At 39.6% G+C, this 21,319-nt stretch overlaps 1 protein-coding gene across 2 annotated transcripts in view; it reads left to right on the top strand.

The window, feature by feature from the left end:
- The window catches only part of SNX31 (sorting nexin 31), a 57,152-nt gene extending 36,636 nt beyond the window's left edge, over nt 1-20,516 (top strand). For both annotated transcript variants that reach the window (XM_073893049.1, XM_073893048.1), the window contains 5 exons: nt 3,030-3,233; nt 7,941-8,054; nt 11,107-11,184; nt 16,966-17,022; nt 19,541-20,516. In XM_073893049.1, coding sequence (XP_073749150.1) covers nt 3,030-3,233; nt 7,941-8,054; nt 11,107-11,184; nt 16,966-17,022; nt 19,541-19,633 — 546 coding nt within the window. In that variant the 3' untranslated portion in view covers nt 19,634-20,516. The remainder of the gene's footprint in view (nt 1-3,029; nt 3,234-7,940; nt 8,055-11,106; nt 11,185-16,965; nt 17,023-19,540) is intronic.
- Nucleotides 20,517-21,319: the final 803 nt, after the last annotated feature.

Here is a 21,319-nt window from a genome sequence, read left to right as displayed (position 1 = left end):
CAGCATTATCTAAGTGTTTATAAAGTTCTTCTGCTAATAGATTCAGCACATTAACAACTATTGCTTTACTTTATATCCATGTGCAAAAAAACCTGGAGTTGAAAATGAGTGAAATTGGAGGCGCCTGGGTGGCTCAGTTGGTTAAGTGTCTGCCTTCGGCTCAGGTCATGGTCCCAGGGTTCTAGGATCCAGCCCCACATTGAGCGCCACATAGGGCTCCCTGCTCAGTGGGGAGCCTGCTTCTCCTTCTGCCCCTCCCCCACTCATACTCGCATACTCTCTCTCAAATAAATAAATAAAATATTTAAAAAAGGAAAAGAAAGAAAATGATGAAATTAATTTAAAGGAGCAATTAGTTGATCTAAATCACAGATAGGCTAACTACAGCCCATGGACCACTCTTTTTGTAAATGAAGTTTTATTGACACACAGCCATTCTTTTACATACTGTCTAAGGCTGCTTTTTGTGCTAGGATGATTAAGGTGGGTAGTTATAATAGAGACAATATGCCCAGAAAACTGAAAATATTTACTATATGGCTGTTTACTGAAAAGTTTGCCAACCCTCAATCTAAATGAAAATATATGAACATACCTTTTGTAGTTATGCTTGTTAATCTATCTTTTTCAGGTGTAAGCTTCTTTAAAAAACTAATTTTCTTTAAAAAAAAAAAAACAACCCAACTAATCCTTGCAGATTTCTTTTAGTTTGCATATGGTCAGTAACATCACTACACCCAATTGTTGAATGACAAATGCCCACAAGCATTTTGAACGAGTTAATAATTCATTACTGACTTTCTAGAGAAATGGAGCTTAACTTTTATTTTTATTTATTTATTTATTTTAAAGATTTTTATTTATTTATTTGAGAGAGAGAGAATGAGAGAGAGAGAGAGAACACAAAAGGGGGGGTCAGAGGGAGAAGCAGACTCGCTAAGCAGGGAGCCCGATGTGGGACTCGATCCTGGGACTCCAGGATCATGACCTGAGCTGAAGGCAGTCGCTGAACCAACTGAGCCACCCAGGTGCCCGGAGCTTAACTTTTAAACACATTCCATCTCTTTGAGAGCATTGCAGCCAAGAGTTGATTACAAAATGTTTTTTAAAGTGTTACCAAGCAATAAGATAACGATTTGTAGCATATAATAAATAAGAAACTATTGTAGCAAGAGCTTAAAACTGCTCTGTATGCTGTAAGGCAAGATTACTCAGCCCTTCCCCTACCCCTGCATGAGTAGCGTAACTCAGGACCTGTCATTTCTGCGGTTTCCCATTGACCCAAGGGAGGGCCAGGCAGCTTAACGCATCTCCTAAATTGAACGCGTGAACCACAGCACAATGAGCTGGTACAACAAATGATGTGAGTCTGGAAGGGACAGGAGCCTCAAATACCTCTCCCGCCTTGTAGTAACAGTCAGCTGCCCCTCACTGCTCATGTCTGGGCACATTTCACTTTCTCAGAGAGTGCTTCGTATAGTCCTTGAAAGGACTTGCCTTCCTTCAAGAAAGGATCTGGAAAGTGCCAGGTTGTCACTGAGTGATCTCTCTGATTTAACCATGTGTTCAAGTAAGAACTCCCTTTTCTTCATGCTTATCTCCCACAGCATCAGGCAGGACCATGGTGAAAGCTGGAAGAACCAGGGAGAGGTCCCCAAACTGATATCAGCTTATTAAAAACCAATGGGTAATAGTAATGCTTTGTTACAAAAATGAAAAGTTCCGGATAGATATTGTCAGGACAGGATGCCTGGACCACAGGTGTGAACTGCAACTGTCCTCTGTTCTTAAGCCAAGTCAGAAGCAGAGGGAAAGGGGGCGCCTGGGTGGCTCAGTCGGTTAAGCATCTGACTCTTGATTCCGGTTCAGGTCATGATCTCAGGGTTAGGCAGTTGAGCCCCGTGTCCGGCTCTGTGTTGGGTGTGGAGTTTGCTTAAGATTCTTTCTCTCCCTTTCCCTCTGCCCCTCCCCATTGGCTCTCTCTCTCTTAGAAAAAAAAAAAAGAAAGAAAGAAAGAAAGAAAGAAAAGCAGAGGGAAAAGCTAAACCTTAAAAGTTCCATAAAGGTGTTCCCTTGGCACTATTTGGCTGTCTCTAACTCTACTTAGAAAGCAGACTCACTTTCTCGTTTTATTGCCATTTGCAAAAACTCTTCCTCGGACAATTCATACCATCATCATATAATGCAGACTGTAAAAATTAACTACTTTCTTTCTACATAGACCTGAGCTTAGTTTTTTTTTTTAAATAGCCTTTTTTTTTAAGGAGGCTTGACATCAAATGTAGGGATTGAACTCACAACCCTGAGATCAAGAGTCACATTCTCTACTGACAGAGTCAGCTAGGTTCAGCATTTCATTCATTCATTCATTCATTCATTCATTTATTTAATATTTTCTCTCTTTCTTTCTCTCTCTCTCACCCTCTCTCTCTCTTAGAGAGAGAGCGTGAGAGAAAGAGAGATTGCAAGCAATGGGGAGGAGCAGAGAGAGGGACAAGCGGACTCTGCACTAATCACAGAACCTGATGCTGGGCTTGATCCCAGAACCCTGAGATCATGACCTGGGCCGAAACCAAGAGTTGGCTGTTTAACAGACTGAGCCACCTGGGTGCCCCCAAACAGCATTTTAAGTGTAAACTTTTTGTTTATTTTGCTGTTGTAATTTGCTGAGATAGAATCCTATCTACTCATTCATTTGATTCACTCTGTTCTTCTCCATTCATCATTCAGTCACTGAATATTTTTGTTCCCACTATGTACCAAGCACTGTAACAGGAGCAGAGACACAATGGTGAATGAGGCAGAAATGGTTCAGCCTTGGTAGGATGCACCATGAACTTCCCCAGGCCTTATTGTCAGGGAGCATAAAAAGACATTGTCTTTGTTCGTATCATCCAGAAGAAAAAGGTGCTTTCACTGTGGCTCAATTCCATGTGTTCCACTATAACGGCAGTAGCTTCTGACATAAGGTTGTCACCTTTTTCAAGCAGTCTCTTGCTTCTTTTGCCTCACCTTCACCCCTGGAGCAGTTTCTGGAGCTGTCCCAAGAGGTACGGCACTATGGGTACTTGCAGCTGGATCCATGTACCTGTGACTACCCAGAACCAGGCTGTGGGGCCATCCTCTCTGTTGGCAATAATGAGATCAGCTGCTGCATAACCCTGCCTGACAACCAGACCCAGGAAATCATTTTCCAGATGAACAGAGTGAAGTGCTGGCAGGTCACTTTCCTTGTAAGTATCTTGGCACTTTGCCTTACCCATGACTTCAAGTCTCTACCCGTGGTTTAAAAATTCTATTGTCTTTGGATGACAAAGTTGGCAGTAGGGAGATGGGCCTGCCGTTTGCATCACTACCTTGAGTGGACCGGCATCTAAGCCACATGAAGCATCACCTAATGGTAAAACCCGTCTATTGCCTGGTACAAGTGGCGCATCCAGAGCAGTAGAGATACCCATCTTTGCAACAACAGGCTTCTTTACTGCTTGGCGGCTGGTTATAGTAATACAGCACAGAGAAACAATGGCTACTGTTTATGGTGTACTTAACACAGACTCAGGACTGACAAGATTTCTACCCTTGGAAATGGGATGCTGACCAATAGAGCTCTTCGTAAGGATCCCCAGCATCATACTTACACTGACATCTCCTCCCAGAGGAAACGCTATGATCAGATGTATTGAGTGCCTACTTTGTATCAGATGCTGTTCTGGGTGCTGCCACATCTATTATTTAATTAAATTCTTGCAATAACTCAGTGAACTAAGTGGGATTATCCCCTTTACACAGGAAACTGGGGTTAACTCGGAGAGGCCAAACACTATTAGAACAACCGTGACCCCCAGTTGCTAAATCCTTGGAATCCACAGGGATTTTTTGGCTGGCACAATACTAGGCCTCTCTCTGGCATTTGGTGTTGTCAACCCTTACTTGCTTCTCAGAATTCCCTCTCCTGGGAATTTTGGGCTGTTTTGTGGGCTGCCTCTTCCTCTGAGCACTTCTGAAGTGCTTGTTTCCCCTGGGGTTCCATTTCCATCTTTCCTCTACGTATTCTCTGAAATCAGTTGCCCACCTCCCTGTCGGAAGGTCCTAATGCCTTCTGGGCATCTACACCAGGTGTCTCATGGACATCCCAGACGCAGCCTTTTCCCAAACCAGACTCACCCTGGCCCTCTCCTGCCCAACCTAAAGATCCTCCCCCCTGTGGTCCCCATTTTGGTAAACACGACTTCTACCACCTGCTAAAGGCCAAACCAGCAATCTTGACATTTTCAGCATATGATTTCAGTCTTTTAAACTTACAGGACCTTGTTTTATGGCCCCCAAATCTGGTCTGTCTTGGTAAATGTTCCATGTACACTTGAAAAGAATGTGTATTCTGCCACTATTGGGTAAAGTATTCTGTAAGTTATCAATTAGGTCAAGCGGTTGACAGCGTTCAGATCTCCTGTATCCTGGTACATTTTCTACTTGTTCTACCAGTTACCGAGAGAAGAGGAATGTTAAAACCTTCAAACCTAATTGTGGATTTGTCTATTTCTTTGAGATTTATCAGTTTTTTCCCTCTTTTCCTGCCTTCTTTTGATTAAGTATTTTATGATTCCATGTATTTACACCATTTTTTTTTAGTTGTACCTTTTCATTTATTTATGGTTACTTTATTTTTTTTAAAGATTTTTTTAATTTATTCATTTCTTTAGACTTCTTGAACTTATTACATTCCAGTTTTAATTATTATACTACTTCACAAAAAGTGTAATAACACTGTACTTCGATTTCCCCTTTTGTGATATTTATTGCCATATTTCTACATATATAAGCCTCATGCTGCGTTATAATTATTTTTGCTTTTAAACAGTTGATTCTTTTAAACTTTTAATTTTGATGTAACTGTAGGTTCTCATGCAGTTGTAAGAAATGGTACAGAGATCCTGTGTACTCTTCACCCACATTTCTCAAATTATTAGTTACATTTTGCAGAACTATAGCACAACATCAACACCAGAATATTGGCATTGATACAAGCAGGAGTCCAAACATTTTCATCATCCCAAGAACCCCTCATGTTGGCCTTTTATAGCTCTACCCACTTTCTCTCACCACACCTCTCTTTAGCCCCAAGGAACCACTAATCTGTTTGTTATTTTTATAATTGTGTCATTTCAGGAGTGCTATGTAAAACTCTTGGAAGTGATGGATATATTCATTACTTTGATTGTGGTGATGGTTTCATGAATGTATGCTTATGTCCAAACCTCATCAGATTGTGTACATTAAATATGTGCAAGGTTATTTTTTTACGTCAATTACACCTCAATAAAACCTTTAAAAAAATAAAAACAGAAACAGGTTTTAGAAACCTAAAACAAGGTTATGTACTGATGAGTTGATGAAAATTTTGTGACCAGAGGTTTGCAGGAACCTAACCCTGCATTTCCCCCGGAGCAATGACTCAGTGTTCAGTAATGCAGTGTTTACAGCGACTTTATAGAACAGGACTACTGTGAATAATAAGAATTGACTGAATTTAGGAGGCAAAAATGTAAACAAAAACAAAGAATTGATTACCTTACAAATGTTCTCTAAATGGAATCGTATGTAGCCTTTTTTTTTTTAATGTTTTATTTATTTATTCATGAAAGTCAGAGAGAGAGAGAGAGAGAGAGGCAGAGGCAGAGGGAGAAGCAGGCTCCCCGCCTAGCAGGGAGCCTGATGTGGGACTCGATCCCAGGACCCTGGGATCATGACCTGAGCCGAAGGCAGACGCTTAACCATCTGAGCCACCCAGGCGTCCGGAATCATATGTAGCCTTAAGGATTGGCTTTTTTTACTCAGCATAATTCTTTAGTAATTCATTCAGATTGTTGTATATATCAGTAGTTTGGTTCTTTTTATTGCTGAGCAGTATTCCATGGTATGAAATGGACAAGATTTATTTAACCACTCACCCAATGAACGATAGCTGTTTGTTTCCAGTTTTTAGCTATTATGAATAAAATTCCTATAAGCATTCATATGTATGTTTTGGAGCACAAATCTCCATTTCTGTGGCATAAATGCTTGGGAGTACGGTTGCTGGGTTATTTGGAAGTTGCATGCTTAGTTTTTTAAGAAATTGCCAAACGGTTTTCAAGGGTGGCTGTGCTAATTTCCATTCCCACCAGTGAGGCATGAGTGATGGTGTTTCTCGGCATCCTCATCAGCATTTGGTGTTGTCACTGTTTTTTAGTTTAGTCATTCATGTAAGTGTGGAATGGCATTTCATTGTGATTTTAATTTGCATTTCCCTCCTGGCTGATGGTGCTGACCATCTTTTCATAGGCTCATTTGCCATCTTGTCTATCTTTGGTGAAATGTTTTCTTCCATATCTTTTGCCTATTTTCTAATTGATTGTTTGGGTTTTTTGGTGTTTTTTTTTTTTTTACTGTTGTTTTGAGAGTACTTCTTATATCCTAGTTACTAGTCTTTTGTTGGATACGTGGTTTGCAAATATTTTCTCTCACTCTCTAGTTTTTCATCCTCTCAACAGGGTCTTGTACAGAGCAAAAGTTTTTAATTTTGATGAATTCTAATTCATCAGTTTTTCCTTTTATAGATTGTGCTTTTAGTGTTGAGTCTAAGAACTCTGCCAAACCCTGGTTCCTGAAGATTTTTTTCTTAGAGTTTTTTCCTAAAGGTTTTAGAGTTATAGGTCATACATTTAAGTCCATGACTCATTCTGAGTTAGTTTTCATCTAGGGTGTGAAACTCAGAACAACATTCCCTTTTTTGCCTGTGGAAGTCCACTGGCTCAGCACCATTTGTTGCAAAGCCTGTCCTTTAAGTGACTTGCTTTTGCACCTTTGTCAGATATCAGCTGGGCATATTTGTGTGGATTTATTTCTGGATTCCCTAGTCTGTTCCATGATGCATATGTCTATCCCTCCCCCAGTACTACATACACAGTCATTCCCTTCCTTTGTAACAGCTTTATCAAGATATAACTCCCATACCATACAATTCACTTATATAAAGTGTACAATTCAGGGGTGTTTAATGCATTCCCAGAGTTTTGCATCCATCACCACAACCAGTTTTAGAATACTTTCATCACCTCAGAAAGAAGTCCCATACCCCTTAGCTCACATCTGTATCCCCCCATTCCTACCAGCCCTAAGAAGCCACCAATCTGCTTGTCTTTATAGATTCACCCATTCTGAACATTTCATGATTAATAGAATCATATATGATCTTTGTGACTGGCTTCCTTTACTTGGCATAATGTTTCCAAGGTCCACCCTTAACCATAGCATGTATAAACACTTTATCTTTTTCATGATCAAATACTATTTTGTTGTATGGATATACTATATTGTGTTTATTCATTCATTCATGGACACTTGGGTTGTTTCTCTCTTTTGGTGGTTATGAGTTATGCTGCTATGAACATTTGTGTATAGGTTTTTGTGTGGACATAGGTTTTCATTTCTCTTGGGTATATGATTAGGAGTGGAATTGCTGGTACCGTGATGGTAATTCCATATTTCATTTTGTGAGGAACTTCTAGACTATTTTCCAAATAGTCTGCTCGATGTTATGTACCCACCAGTGGTGTATGGGGGTTCTCCCCATACATGGACAGATCGTTAATCAGCCAAACATCTGAAAAGAGCTCTCTGGAGCTCTTACTCTGTATAAAGTCCTTGTCTGTGATCCTCTGCCCCACAAATTGCATCCAGATTAGGTGCCCATCCTACCTCCTTCCATAGACCTGAGTTTGCTTCCCTTACAATACTTATAATACTTATCATACCAAACTGTGGTAACTTACTTTCATAGCCCCTTATAGACTGACAGCTTCCTGGGGATAGTGACTCTATCACTTGTTTTAATATTTTGCCCAGCAGTTAATAGCTGCTTAAATTTCTATCGGAGATCAAATACTATCTTTTCTCTGTAGGGAACTCTGCTGGATATGGATGGACCCCAGCGAACTCTCAACCAGAACTTAGAGCTGAGATTTCAGTTTAGTGAAGAGAGTGGCTGGCAGTGGTTTGTTATTTACACCAAGCAGGTGAGTTCTTGGGACATCACATGAGAACCAGCGCTGAAATGCTCTCTTGCTTGCTGGGGTGAACAAAGCACATTACCCTAACCCAACCAGAGCAGAGTACTAGAATATGCTATACACTCTCCTTTTTTGGCCTATAATACTGTTTTTTTTGGTTTATTTTTTGTTTTGTTTTATCTTACTAGTCACCGCAGCCTTCATGTCGATTAGAAATGAATTTAGTTACTAAATAACATCAGACTCAACTAATAGTGGCTTAGACAAAGCATTGGTGAACTTTCTCTCAAAGGGCCAGATGGAAAATATTTTAGTTTGGGGGTCCATCTGGTCTCTGTTACAACTACCCAACTCTGTTGTAGCACAAAAGTGGCCACAGACAATATGTGAACAAATGGGTATAGTTGTTTACCAATAAAAATTTATAAAAACAAGTGAGGGGCTAGATATATTGACCTCTGACTTAGACAATACAGATTTTTATCTCACTTAACAAGAATACTAGAGGTAGACGATTGACATCCCTTTTATCTGGAAGGCAAAAGCTTTGCCTCAGAAGCCCCAGTAGTTTATGTCTCATTGACCAGAACTGAGTCTCATGACCACTCCTAGCTGCAAGAGAATCTGAGAATTAAGTATTTCGCAAAAAAAGAACAAAATTCATGATCAGCTTAGAGTAAGCATGAGCTGGGCACTTTGTCATCAGACGAAATCAAGGTTCTATTAGGAGAGGAGAGACTGTTGGACAACAAACTATCCAGGTCTTCCATGGCTTTGTAATTAAAGTTGGAGTAAATTTTTTTTTAAAAAGGGCTTAATTTTCTTTTTTTTTAAGATTTTATTTATTTATTTGAGAGAGAGAGAATGAGAGATAGAGAGCATGAGAGGGAAGAGGGTCAGAGGGAGAAGCAGACTCCCCGTTGAGCAGGGAGCCTGATGTGGGACTCGATCCCAGGACTCCAGGATCATGACCTGAGCCGAAGGCAGTCATGTAACCAACTGAGCCACCCAGGCACCCTAAAAAAGACTTAATTTTCTAAACACCAAATTCAGCTGAAAAATTCTATGAAATAACTTAAGCTATTTCAAAGTAGAATCAAAACTACAGATGTTCTAAAACAAAACCAAAATATCAAAGTAATCTTTGCGTCAGCATTTCGTTGAACTTAAGTCGCTGGCGATCACACTAAGTTCCATGGAGCATTGTGGTTTCAGGTAACCAAAGCTCCCTGAGACACTCTACTTTTGGTATAGTTGTGATCACAAGATAATAGATACCAAGGTCCTCTGAAAAACATGAAAAGCTAAACCAAATTCTAGGGTAAAGAAATGGGCCGTCAGGTTCACCTTGAATATGAAACATTCTTAGGGAAATGGTAGGATGGTTTGCAGTCACTTGGAGAAATGCAGATAGATCTTGGCAGTGAAACCACTTACCCTTGCCCAGAATGCTAAATGCAGTAGTTAAATTTTATTATGGTCTTTTAATCTAGTCTGTACCAAATGAATTTAAGCCGCTATAGAGAGTGCAATAAACATTCTTTTAAAGGATTCTTAGTAAGCTCTTATTTCCTCTGGAGTGTGGGTTTATTGATACGTACCCAAGAGCTACTCCTGCAAAAGGAAGAAATGTGGCTTGTGTGCCCTGCAAATACAAATGAGGGCTTGGACCCCAATATTTTCTAGACCCTTTAAACAATAGCTCACTGCCTTTATAGTGAATAAACCTTACCTGGTTTATAGCCAAGTCTTAACCTGCATATTTGTGCACATCGTATGGAATATGGAATCGGTCCACATCTTATGGGGCATTATTAAACACCCTTCCAAGCTCTGTCACCTCGGGTTATGTTGTTTAACTATTTCATATCCTAGTTTTGTGTAGGTTTTATATATGCCCAGATAAAAGGGTTAGTTTTTAGCTAAACCAGGAAATCATGATTTGTTTTTGTTTGTAAATCCCACGTCTTCTCCTCTTTTCCTTATTGGTAGCAGTGAATTTCTTCTCTTCTACCTCCTTTCTCTCCCATTAAATGAAATAAATTCCAGTCAATCTCTACAGTCCTGCAGGACTCTGAGATGCTACCCCATATGTAGCCATTCTCCCTCTAATTCTGCTTTCTATGTCCTATCCTCCAAGAGCCTCTGCTTTGCCACCATCCCAACCTGGGTTTTCTCTCTTTCCTTTTTCCTCCTCTCCATCACTCCCCTCCCTTCAGTGCAGTGACCATCCTTGAGCATAAATTTATACTAAGAGCTATAACCTCAAGCTTTGAGCTTTAGTTGTCTCAAACTGTAGTAGGACCCAAAGAAAAAAGTGCAAGCCAAGCATTGAGAGCAGGACAAAGGAGAAAGAGGGTTAGTGGGAAAGGAGCAAGTGGGGACATTGCGGGGAAACTTAAACTGGCACGTGGAGTGAAGATCCTGGAAAAAGGAAACCCCAGCTTTTGCGTAGCAAGATGTCTAGCGTGGGTCTTGGCACCAATGATGAGCCAACAAAAAGCCACAGGTGATAAGGGGAGCAACCGTCAGTCTTAAAAGTGAGTGATTAAAGATGCCAGAAAAATAAGAAAGTGATGAAAAACAATGTTCGGGGATTCGGTAAAAGCCATAAGGTGTTAATATACCCTTTCAAACAGGTTTATGCCTAGTAATAGGTCTGCGAATAATCATGTATACAATTAAATGTAAGATCAACCATTGTCAGTTGATTTGATTACAATAATAAGCACTTTTTATTATTTGTTGCTTGTAAAACATGAGCTGCTTACAAAGTAATAGGAAGAAATAGGAGGGGACATTTTAAGAGGGAAAATGATTAGTAAATGTCATGATTCTCTATCTTTTTAAAAATTTACCCTGAGTACATCCATGTAGTTAAGAAAATGTATGGCTACTTGCTAATTGCATCTTATGCAAATTTATGGAAATTAAAGATGAATCTAAAGTCTTAAAAGCGTGCTATTGGAGAGCAGAGTTCAAAATCTGCTTTGTGGTGTGAGGAGGGTAGAAAGACAAGATTTCTTCAGTTGAGAGACTTTATTTCTGGATTCTTCAGGCCTTTTTGCTGAGTAGCTGCTTGAAAAAGATGATCTCAGAAAAGATGCTAAAGCTAGCTGCAGAGAATCCAGAAATGGTAAGTGCTCTTATCTGTGTATATTTTTCACTTTAAGTTCCCACCATCAGCCAACATTAACCTACAGGGATGAATTCTGGTCCTCCGGTGAAGAACCCAACCTCCCAGAGATGAGCTCCTCTGCCTTCTGTAATGAGCTGTCTTTAGAATTCAAGCCATTTTTCCAAGAGAGGTGTCCTTACATTGCTCTGTATCCTTGTATCTCTGCTTTCCCCCAAATGGAAGATGCCAGATTTTCCATAAAAACTACATCATAAAGTCAGGATCCTGAGAGGTCTTTAACACAGCAGCGATGAACTTAAATAAGTTCTACAGTTTTGTCTCTAGAAAGAACTCACAGTTTCTTGAAGCTTCGGCTGTGCCAAATTAAAATGCCATTAGCAGTCGAAAGAAGCCCTAGAGCAAAAGAAGCTCTCAAGGCTATAAATTTTTGTCAGTGTAAAATTAAACTTTGCCTTTCTAGTCTGTGTCTCTTCAATAAAGCCTAGTAACTCATTGAAAGGGTTGGTGGCAGGCTGTAAAAAGAGACACTGAGATTTTAAACTTTTTGACTTGCCTTGTCACCATCATGATACAAGCATATCCCAAATAAGATAGTACAATTAGAGTTTTAAAGATGATTACAAATACTAATGCTTGGTTGACATGTATAAACATATTTTTCTTTCTTTTTTTTTTTTTTTTTGCAGAATGTGATACTGATCTTTAAAAATGCAAAAGAAAACATTTGGAAATGTTCCCTAATGTTTTCATTTAAATTGAGTCCTTTATAAGAGGATGGGTGACATCTTTTGTTGAACATTGCTCTTTACTAGACTTTACAGCTTTTTTTCTGAGAAAATAGTTGCATTTTATCCTTATTTCTCTTTCTTCTAGAACTGAAAATATTTTCCTAGGGAAAATAAAATTTACTGCCCCTTGGTATTCAGACAATTCAAAATGTACTATAGAGTAGCGAATCAAAGCAATGAAAGAATCATGGATGCTTGTTTTTAAAGAGTCATAAAATCCAACCTCTTAGGCAGGATGGACCCCCTTCGGCTCCAATTATTATATATATATATAAAAAGAAGAAAAAGTAGTTAACTGAAGTAGCCCCATTAAAAGGGAGAAGTACTCTCAAATGTGGCTGAATAAAATGTAAGCTACTTGATGCAGGAAATACTTGTACAATGAATAGCTAAAGAGTTTGCTAAATAATAGAAGGTAGTGACCTATTTAAAGCTTAAAAAACAACAGCCACACTAACTACATTCTTTAGATTTGCACACAAATTGAAACCTATCCTTTCCCGTGGCTGATAGTGAAATCAGCATATTAGTCAATATTGCATTGCTTAATCCAAATACTCAACAAGTTTTATTTCCACAAGCTCTTTTTTTTACTTTCTTATTTTGATTCTTGGAAAGTTAAGACCCTTCCCCTGGAAAATTGGTTCTTTTGGGGCACCTGGGTGGCTCAGTCAGTTAAGTATCTAATTCTTGATTTCAGCTCAGGTCATGATCTTGGGGTCCTAGGATGGAGCCCCGTGTTGCATCAGGCTCTGCACTCGGCAGTGGGAGGGGCTACATCTGCTTGAGATTCTCTCCCTCTAACCCTCCCCTCGTTCACTCTCACTTTCTCTCTCTAAAATAAATAATAAAACATTTAAAATTTTTTTAAAAAAGAAAACTGGGTTTTCAAGGGGATGTTGTAGGGATAGTCCACATTTCAACCTGAAATTTCGTCTACAAATCCCTGGGTAGAATGAGACCCTGGAAAGTGAAAAGAGCAAACCGATCAGCTCTTTGAATGTATACTGAGTTCTGGGCTTCCTCACAAAGCACAGTTGACCAGAACAAGCCATTTTGTGGAACTTAAAGTAGCCATATAAATGTATGACTGTGACATTCACTCATTTTCTAGGTAAACACATAAAGTCTGAACTGACATGTATCATTTATGAAAGGCTTGTGTAGACTAGGATCCAGAGGTCTCTATTTTGCAAGGCAGAAAAATTCCAAGATTTTGATAATCATGAAGAGTCTGGAGAGGGGGAGAAAAATTAAGGAAACTGTAACCAAATGAACGCCATAAATAAAGCAGAGAGTCCCTAGAAGCAGATTAAATAGTATTTTTTTATCCTAGTAAGAAGAAAGGCTTCGAAAGAAGAAATTTACTGCTAAATTTAGTTATTGCTAATTAACTTAGCTATAGGCAATGCTTTCAGAGTTGAGACTCGAACCATTTCTGAAGAGATCATTAAAATTTGAAGTCAAATAAAGGCACTAAAAAAATGTAAACACACAACAAAATCATGTTACATTCTTTTTTTTTTTAAGATTTATGTATTTGAGAGAGAGAGAGAAAGAGAGCATGGGCAGGGGGAGGGGGGAGAGGGAAAGAGAAAGGGAGAAGCAGACTCTCCACTGAGCAGGGAGCCTGACACAGGGCTCGATCTCAGGTCCCTGGGATCATGACCTGAGCCAAAGGCAGACACTTAACCACTGAGCCACCAGGGACCCCTCATGTTATATTCTTAAAGGCAGTATTAACTGCAAACCAGAAGGGGAAAAAAATTGTAACATTCTTTTTAGAGCTATGCTCCTATGCAAAAACCATTAATTTAATAAATAAATTTTGTTATTATTTGCTCCTTTTAACTAGAACAAAATTTTAAGAATTATGTGAAAATGAAGTGTATTTGTTAGTAGTAGGTTTGGCGATATATAATGAAGAACAAAACAAGACAGACGAAGTGTCCTAGGTAAAGTAAAAGTTTGTGTCTTTCTCATTTAAAAGAAACCCAAAGGTAGGCAGTCTAGGGCTGGGATAGTGGCTCCATGATGTCGCCAGAGACCTTTCTGCTCTGTCATCTTTAGTGTGTGACTTTTACCTCGTGTTGCAGATGGCTGCTGGAGCTCTAGTCATTACATCCACATTCTAGACAGCAAGTATGAATGGAAGTGTGGATGGCTCATCTCTTTTCTTTAAGGAAGGGTCTCTGAAGTCCCACAGAATTTCGGCTTCTGGCTCATTGGCCAAGAGTTAGTCACACCACAGACCTATACCTACCTGCAAGGGAGTCTGGTAAATGCAGTCTCTTTACAGGGTATGTTGTCTCTCCAAATAAATTTGGGTGGTATTACTAAGAAAGAAGGGCAAATGGATAATAGAGTAGGCTACCAGCAATCTCTGCTATTGAAAGAAATCTAAAAGACATCAAGAAAAGAAAGCAGATATATTTTATGCAATAGATGTGTTCCTAATGAGTTTCTGAAAGTGTATCATTATTATTATCTTGTATATTGAACCATATCTGAATACATGAGAGGTATCAGGAATAAGATGGTGACTAATTTTCTGAATTGAAAAACAGTTTATATTTTTAATAATCCGTACCTAGTTTGTTTTATTAGTTTGTGTATTTTTTCCCTTAGGTTTACTAAAACGTGGTTCTGAATCTCTAAATTGGTTTTCTGGAAAATAACAAAGAGCCAAACGGCTTTCTGATTCTGGCTTGCCTCCTACCTCTCACCCCCAGTGCCAACTACCATCACCATATGTATTTTCCTCTCCACTCCTCTTTCATTCTGGGCAAGATCAGACAATGTAAAAGGCCACTGGGCTCAGAGATCATGCTTTGAAGTGTGTTTCTGTCACATGTGAGGAGGGGAAACAGCAAGCTCAATATTATCTGATGTCCCAGGAATGTCAACCTTCGAATAGTTGGCGCTGTCTAGAAAACAGAAAAAGTACAGATATGTTACAGCCCACTTGAGAATGGTCTGAGCATAGCAGGTGGATAGAATTTTAGAGAGCCAGGGGGAAATTGCCATGTGAATTAAAAGAAACTACCAGTTGATGAAGAAGAGTGTATAGGAATACTGCATTATGAAAAAAGGGTTTGCTCTCTTCTCACCCCCCCAAATTTATTCCCCCTGGTATATAAAATATTTAAAGCCCTTATTCAAGTAAGTCAAGGAAACAGATATCAGAAATTGCTTAACATTCATAGTAGGTTCTGTTTTATTTATTTCAACATAGGGAGGGGAGGAAGATGAAGGAGAATAGGAGAGAAAGATTCTGAACTATTTTCGCCAACTTCTGTATTTCATTGCACAAGGCTACTTACAAGCTATAATGTAATATTGTAAGCAATAACAATAATACTATAGCAAAACACATAAGACAACAGAGCATTAATTTCTCATTTACCAAGACTTAATAACTGATTTTTTAAAAAAAGATTTTATTTATTTATTTGAGAGAGAGAACGCGTGAGTGGGGAATGGGGCAGAGGGGGAGGGAGAGGGGAAGGGAGAGAATCTCAAGCAGCCTCTGCACTAAGCATGGAGCTGATGTGGGGCTCCATCTCAGGACCCTCAGATCATGACCTGGGCCGAAACCAAGAGTCAGACGCTTAACAGACTGAGCCACCCAGGCATCCCTAATAACTGATTTTTTTTTTAATTATTAAGCTAGGCTTCAAATATATGAACATTTCTATCAATACCAACCTAAAGGAAGTCCTTTGCATCCTTCCAAGCAATCTATTTTATAACAATATTAACTGTAGTTAAAAGACAAGGCTCTTTTGCGGTGTCATGTTATTTATCCCACTTATTTTGAAACGTTCCTCATATTCTCATGAAGAATAAGCAGTAATAAACAATTAATCCACTCCACCTTCTTGCATTTACAAATGCCTCTATTTACAAATGCCTTTATTTACAATGCAGTGGTTGGATCCAGAGTCAAGGAGCTTATTTGTTGGAGAAGAAAGGCAACAGAGTGATACGTTGAGACCCGTGCATACACTAGTTGCTTAAGAAGAGTGTTCTTTTCCTTGAAGAAGAGTCTAAGAGCTCTTTCTCCTGAGCCCTGCCTAGGTCATGTTTCTTGGCTGTGCCAGACAACTGCTAGCCTTTCCCGGTTCCCTGTCCACTCTCCCCCAACCCTCTCTGTGTGCCGGAGGCTCCTCTCCGTGTGCTGCCATCTTGCTCTCGGGCCCCCCACTGGGGTCACCCATGGGAAAACCCAGCGAGAATGGATGGAGCGTGGAAGAAAAGTGAGATTGTGTGATTTATTTCTCTGATTCCGTCCCTGCTGGCACAGCCTTCTGCCGAAGGCCAAGCTCCTCCCCACTGCTCCCGTTCCTCTCGTTCCAGTACCAGCTGCTGTCCGTCCCCCTTCAGGCCCAGGAGCCCGTCACGGCTAGCCCCTGGGGGTTCCAGCATCCCTTCACTGACTCACTTTAATCCTGGCCGCACCTCCATTAAATAGCTCCTTTTTTAAAACGCTCCTCAGGAGTGTGTCATCTGTTTTCTGCCGGGACCCTGACTGTTACATTAAGCTTACCTTATGTACCTGAGGTATATTCAAGTGTCTTGAACTTCCGCTTGATCTTCACTTGATTCATGGTGCCTTTTGATTAATCCAAGCCCTATTTGGCTTTGATTCAGTGTATGCATTGGGGCTCTGTGGATTATTTCAGGATTTAGGAGTTCATTTCGTGTAAAGTCCTTTTAGAAGCTCTGTTAAATCACAAAATCTATAGGCAACCACCAGTGTTAAACATGAAGCTTCACCTCACCTTTAGGGACCCTATTTCTGCAACATTCCTACATTTGCAAATGAAGGGGGGGAAGGTGCGGATGGGAGGCAGGTGTACCTGCTGACTGGCAGCCCTTGAGACCATGGAGAGGATTATTGTGGAAGGGGAAATGTGCTAGTTAAATAGATTATTTGTGTGCTCGCTTCCCCAAGCTGTGCTGACTGACATTTTACTAATCTATTTAGCAGATTGAAGTTCCAGAACAAGGCAAAAGTAAAAAATACCACATTCAACAAAGCCAGGTCTGTGAGTAAAATTATGTAATTGATACATTATAACTTTGATAAATCTGTCCTTTTCCCCCTTTAAGTAACCAAAATCATTCTACTTTTAAGAATAAGCCCGAATTTTCGTTCTCAGAAGCTCCTCCATGTAGGATTGGGCCAATTGGAGGACCATCACAGAAGTATAGTATTTTTACTGTAATACCCGGTAGGGCCAGGAGACATGCTCTCCTGAATTTTTACATAGAAAATTTCCAAGAAGAACATAAAATTCTTTAGTGATTTTCTTCTACACTCCATGCATTTTTTTTTAAATCCTCTTTCTGGTTTACATTTTCGTTTCATGAATTCTCTGCAGTGTACTCCGTAGAAAACAACCTTTAAGTTTATTAAATACTGTTTGGAGCATTTAGGTTTGTTGGTCAGATAACAATAACAGTAAATATCATTCTAGAAAGCATTAGTAGGCACTTATTGCTAGGCACTGTTGTAAGCACTTTTATGTGGATTACCACATCATTCCCACCAAAGTCCTATAACTCACTGGAGGAAACAGGCACAGAGAGGTTAGGTGACTTGCCCAGGTGGCACAGTAATCAATGGGGGAAGAAGCAGACAGTCTGACTCCAGAGCTGTGCCCTTAACTAACTCTTCCTTTCTACGTTCAAATCCTAGTGTATGTAAGTGAAATAAAGATGACCTCCAAGTAGCATTTGAATGGAATTTATTATCGGTCCACTCCTATTACACAGTCGGCTGTGTGTATAAAGGTACAAAGTATCTAAGGACAGTACTTAGGAAAATACAAGGGCCTCTCTTGAGAGACTAAGCTCAATAAAAAAAAAATGTAAAAACAGACTAAATGCAAAGCTTACTCTCTTTCATAATACCAGCATTTCTGGCTGCTTAGATCAGAGACAGGAGATAAGAATTCCACCACGGACTGCTGATGTGTCCTCAGGCAGATCAAAAAACTAAATGTTTAAGGGACTCTTGAGGTGCTTATTAAAATGTAAATTCCTGGGCCCCACTCCAAAAGATTGATTTAGCAGATCAGCATTTATAGCAAGCACCCCAATGGGGAACACTGCACCAAGCTTCAATTTCTTTACCTGTAAAGTGTAGGTAGTCATCACTCCATCACTCAAATTCATCAGCAGCATAGTGATTAGCACAAAGGTTCTCAACCTTGGCTGCATGTTGGAATCACCTGAGGAGCTCTAAAAACAAATCATGGCTGGGCCCCACCCTCAAAGACTCTGACTTAATTGGTCTAGGGGCCTGGCAACAGAATTTTTTAAAAAGCTCCTCAGGTGGTCTAATGTACAGCCAGAATTGGAACTATTATCCTATAACGGTGGTTCTCAAAGTGTCATCCCTAGAGCAACGCCATCAGCATACCTGGGGAACCTATTAGAAATTTACGTTCTCAGGTCCCAGACCTACTTCATCAGAAACCCGAGGGATGGGGGCTAGTAATCTGTGTTTAGCAAGCCCTCCAGATGAGCCTGATGCATGTCCAATTCTGAGAGCCACTGTTCTGGAACAATAGATAACACATAGCACAACTATGATCAACATTGAAACTAATTCAGATGGCCTCCCAGATGAGCAGCAATGCTAAAATAGGCCAACCTCCCTCATGCTCTAAGCAGGGCCAGCATGTCAGAAGTTGTCCAAGTATATTGAATTCCAACTTACTTAGCAAACCTTTATATAGAGCTTATCCTGAGCCAAGCACTGTTATAATTGCATTCCACATATAACTGATTTAATCCCCATAACAACCTAGCTATTATTATCATCCTTGGTTTATAGCCAAAGGAACTGAAAACACAGAAAGGTTAAGTAACTTGCTCAAGTTCACACAGCAAGTAAATGACAGAGCCCCTATTGGAACTGAAGCAGTCTTTATTTGTTGTTTAACCAATAAAGTTTGTTCCTTTAACCACTTTGCCATGGGGCCTCTCTATCAAGACAAATCCCTCATAGAAAAAAATTTTTTTAACTTATCTGCCCATTGAGGCACATTTATTTCCCCAGGGACAAAGCCATGGCCTTGTCTTTGAGATTTCATAAATACTGAAGGCCAAGTATTCACTTACTGAGGGTTTATAGCAACCATAACCTCATAAAATGTTTTAAAATATAAAACTTGTTAAAAATTTGTATTTGTGTGGGGTGTGCACTAAAGATTTAGTGTAGAGTTAAAAATGGAAATTTGTGTAGCTTTCAGAGATGGGGGAAAGGATGAGAGGCAGCATCCAAACGTCACCTGGGGACATTCCAGTGCCTGGAAAGGCCCTCTGAACAGGTCTACCTCAGCATACCAGCAGGAGGCGCTCTCAGCCCTAACATAGACACCTACCCCAAAATAAAACTTCTATGGGGGAAAAACCCACTTGAAATAACCATCTTTTAAATAAATGTTGCCTTTTTAATATTTTAACATTCCAGACTTTGTAATTATTATTGTTGTTCTGGAAATTATTTCCTCTCACATACATTTCTGACCTCTCTGTTTATTTCAAAACAGAAAGACTCTTCTCGTTTTCTACCAAGAAAAAGCAGGATTGAGATGGCCAAAGTTGACTGTGTTTTGGGGACCATAAAGGAAGAAGACCTTTGATGAGAAACTCTCACGTTTTTAAATGTCCTCTAGGGCTGTCTCAACAGTGAAAGAGCTGGGGGATTGAAAGTGGCCTGCCCAACAGCAGTGGAAGAAATGTGACCCCTTCCCATTTTCTCTTGACATTAAGATGGACCGTATTCACCAAGGGTACTTCAGAACTCTGTGAATCTTAAGATTAAAAAGAAATATGAACCAAAGTTATACAGTTTGCTTTTAATGACTCATAAATGACAAGTGGCAAATCCAAATCAATTAGTATGAAGTTTGTTTTTGTTTTTTTTTCACTCTAATAGATGTTTACCTGGCTTGATGAAGTCTTCTATATGTTCTAATACTACATGAATGAAAGGCTCAGCCTAAAACACTATAAATGTACTTGGGGTCAAGTTCTGAAGACATGACTCATCACCTGCGGATAACGTGGCTCTAAGAAGTGGAATCATTGAAAAAGAAATCTGGACTTCACTGATCCAGCCACAGCACCAAACAAGGAGGTGATGAAATACTAATTTCTTTCCTTACGTCATTCTGAGCCTACCAATAGGGATGGACTCAAAGTAACAGGCTGCCCCGTTCTCTGTTTCTCCACTGATGTAACTGTATTTTATCTTTAGAATGTGAAATTCAATTCAATAATCACATGCTATTTTGAATATTTTTATTTTGGAAAGCAATGGGGCCCTGCACTCAAAATCAGTTACTATAGTAAGTCTCTTAGCTTTAAAACAATGGATTTTTTTTCACTAGATTTTTCCTTAGTTTCAGTTTATCATGATAATAAATGTAATTATATATGGAATTAAGACTGCAATAAGGGAGAGGGACAGAGGAATCTATGTAATGTAATTAAAGTGCAATAGTCTAATGTTTTCTCACTGGATTGTGTAACTAATTATGTAATAAACATGAAATATATTCTAGTGAATATAAAATTTACTGATGAAAATTCTGAGAATGATCTTTCTGAAATATAGAATCTATTAAAACCCTGTAATATTTATAAAGGAATGCCTCCAGCCATAACTTCTAGTGCCATACAGTTTTATATTTATATTTCAGACAGTACTAGGATGTTTTTGCAAGGGGGGGGTATAGTAACCATCCCAAATCATCCATGGTGATGGTATTAATGGATTAGGATACATTTTCAGATTAAAATAGAAGTTTATCTACTATTTTGCCAATTTAAGAATAGTCGATCGATTTATTTTTAATTGCAAACACCTGCACTGTGTAAGGGCCTATTGGAGACACTAGGAATGCAAACAGAACTTGTATTTGGGGGTGAGAAGGTGCATATACTAGATCGAACCATACCTGATAGCTGTTTTGTATGTCAAAAATAGTTGCATGTTGTCCATTTCATATGTTTCAACTTGATACCTGAGAGCTAGTAATCCCAGACAACACGTGGTGGGTGTCCAATATGTAGTGTGGACCTGTGTGTCAGAGGAAGTTGGGAGTGGTCAGGAAGGCCCACAGGGAAGAGAGACTCTGAAGAAGGAGTAGAGCCAAGTGTGGGGGAGCGATGGGGGCACATATGTGAAAGGATAAGATAGGCCCTAATGGGACAGTGAGTGGGAGTGATGAGCAAACCACTGTGTGGTGGCAAAGTTTTAGGTTAGGGAGTAGTTAGGAGATAAAGCTAAGAGAGAAGAGGGATCAGTACCTATGCATACACAA

This window comes from Callorhinus ursinus, unplaced genomic scaffold (assembly GCF_003265705.2).
Source record: "Callorhinus ursinus isolate GAN/ISIS: 27379988/994484 unplaced genomic scaffold, GSC_fseal_2.0 scaffold5, whole genome shotgun sequence".
NCBI classification, from domain to species: Eukaryota; Metazoa; Chordata; class Mammalia; order Carnivora; family Otariidae; genus Callorhinus; species Callorhinus ursinus.
This window is presented reverse-complemented; position numbering and strand designations above follow the sequence as displayed.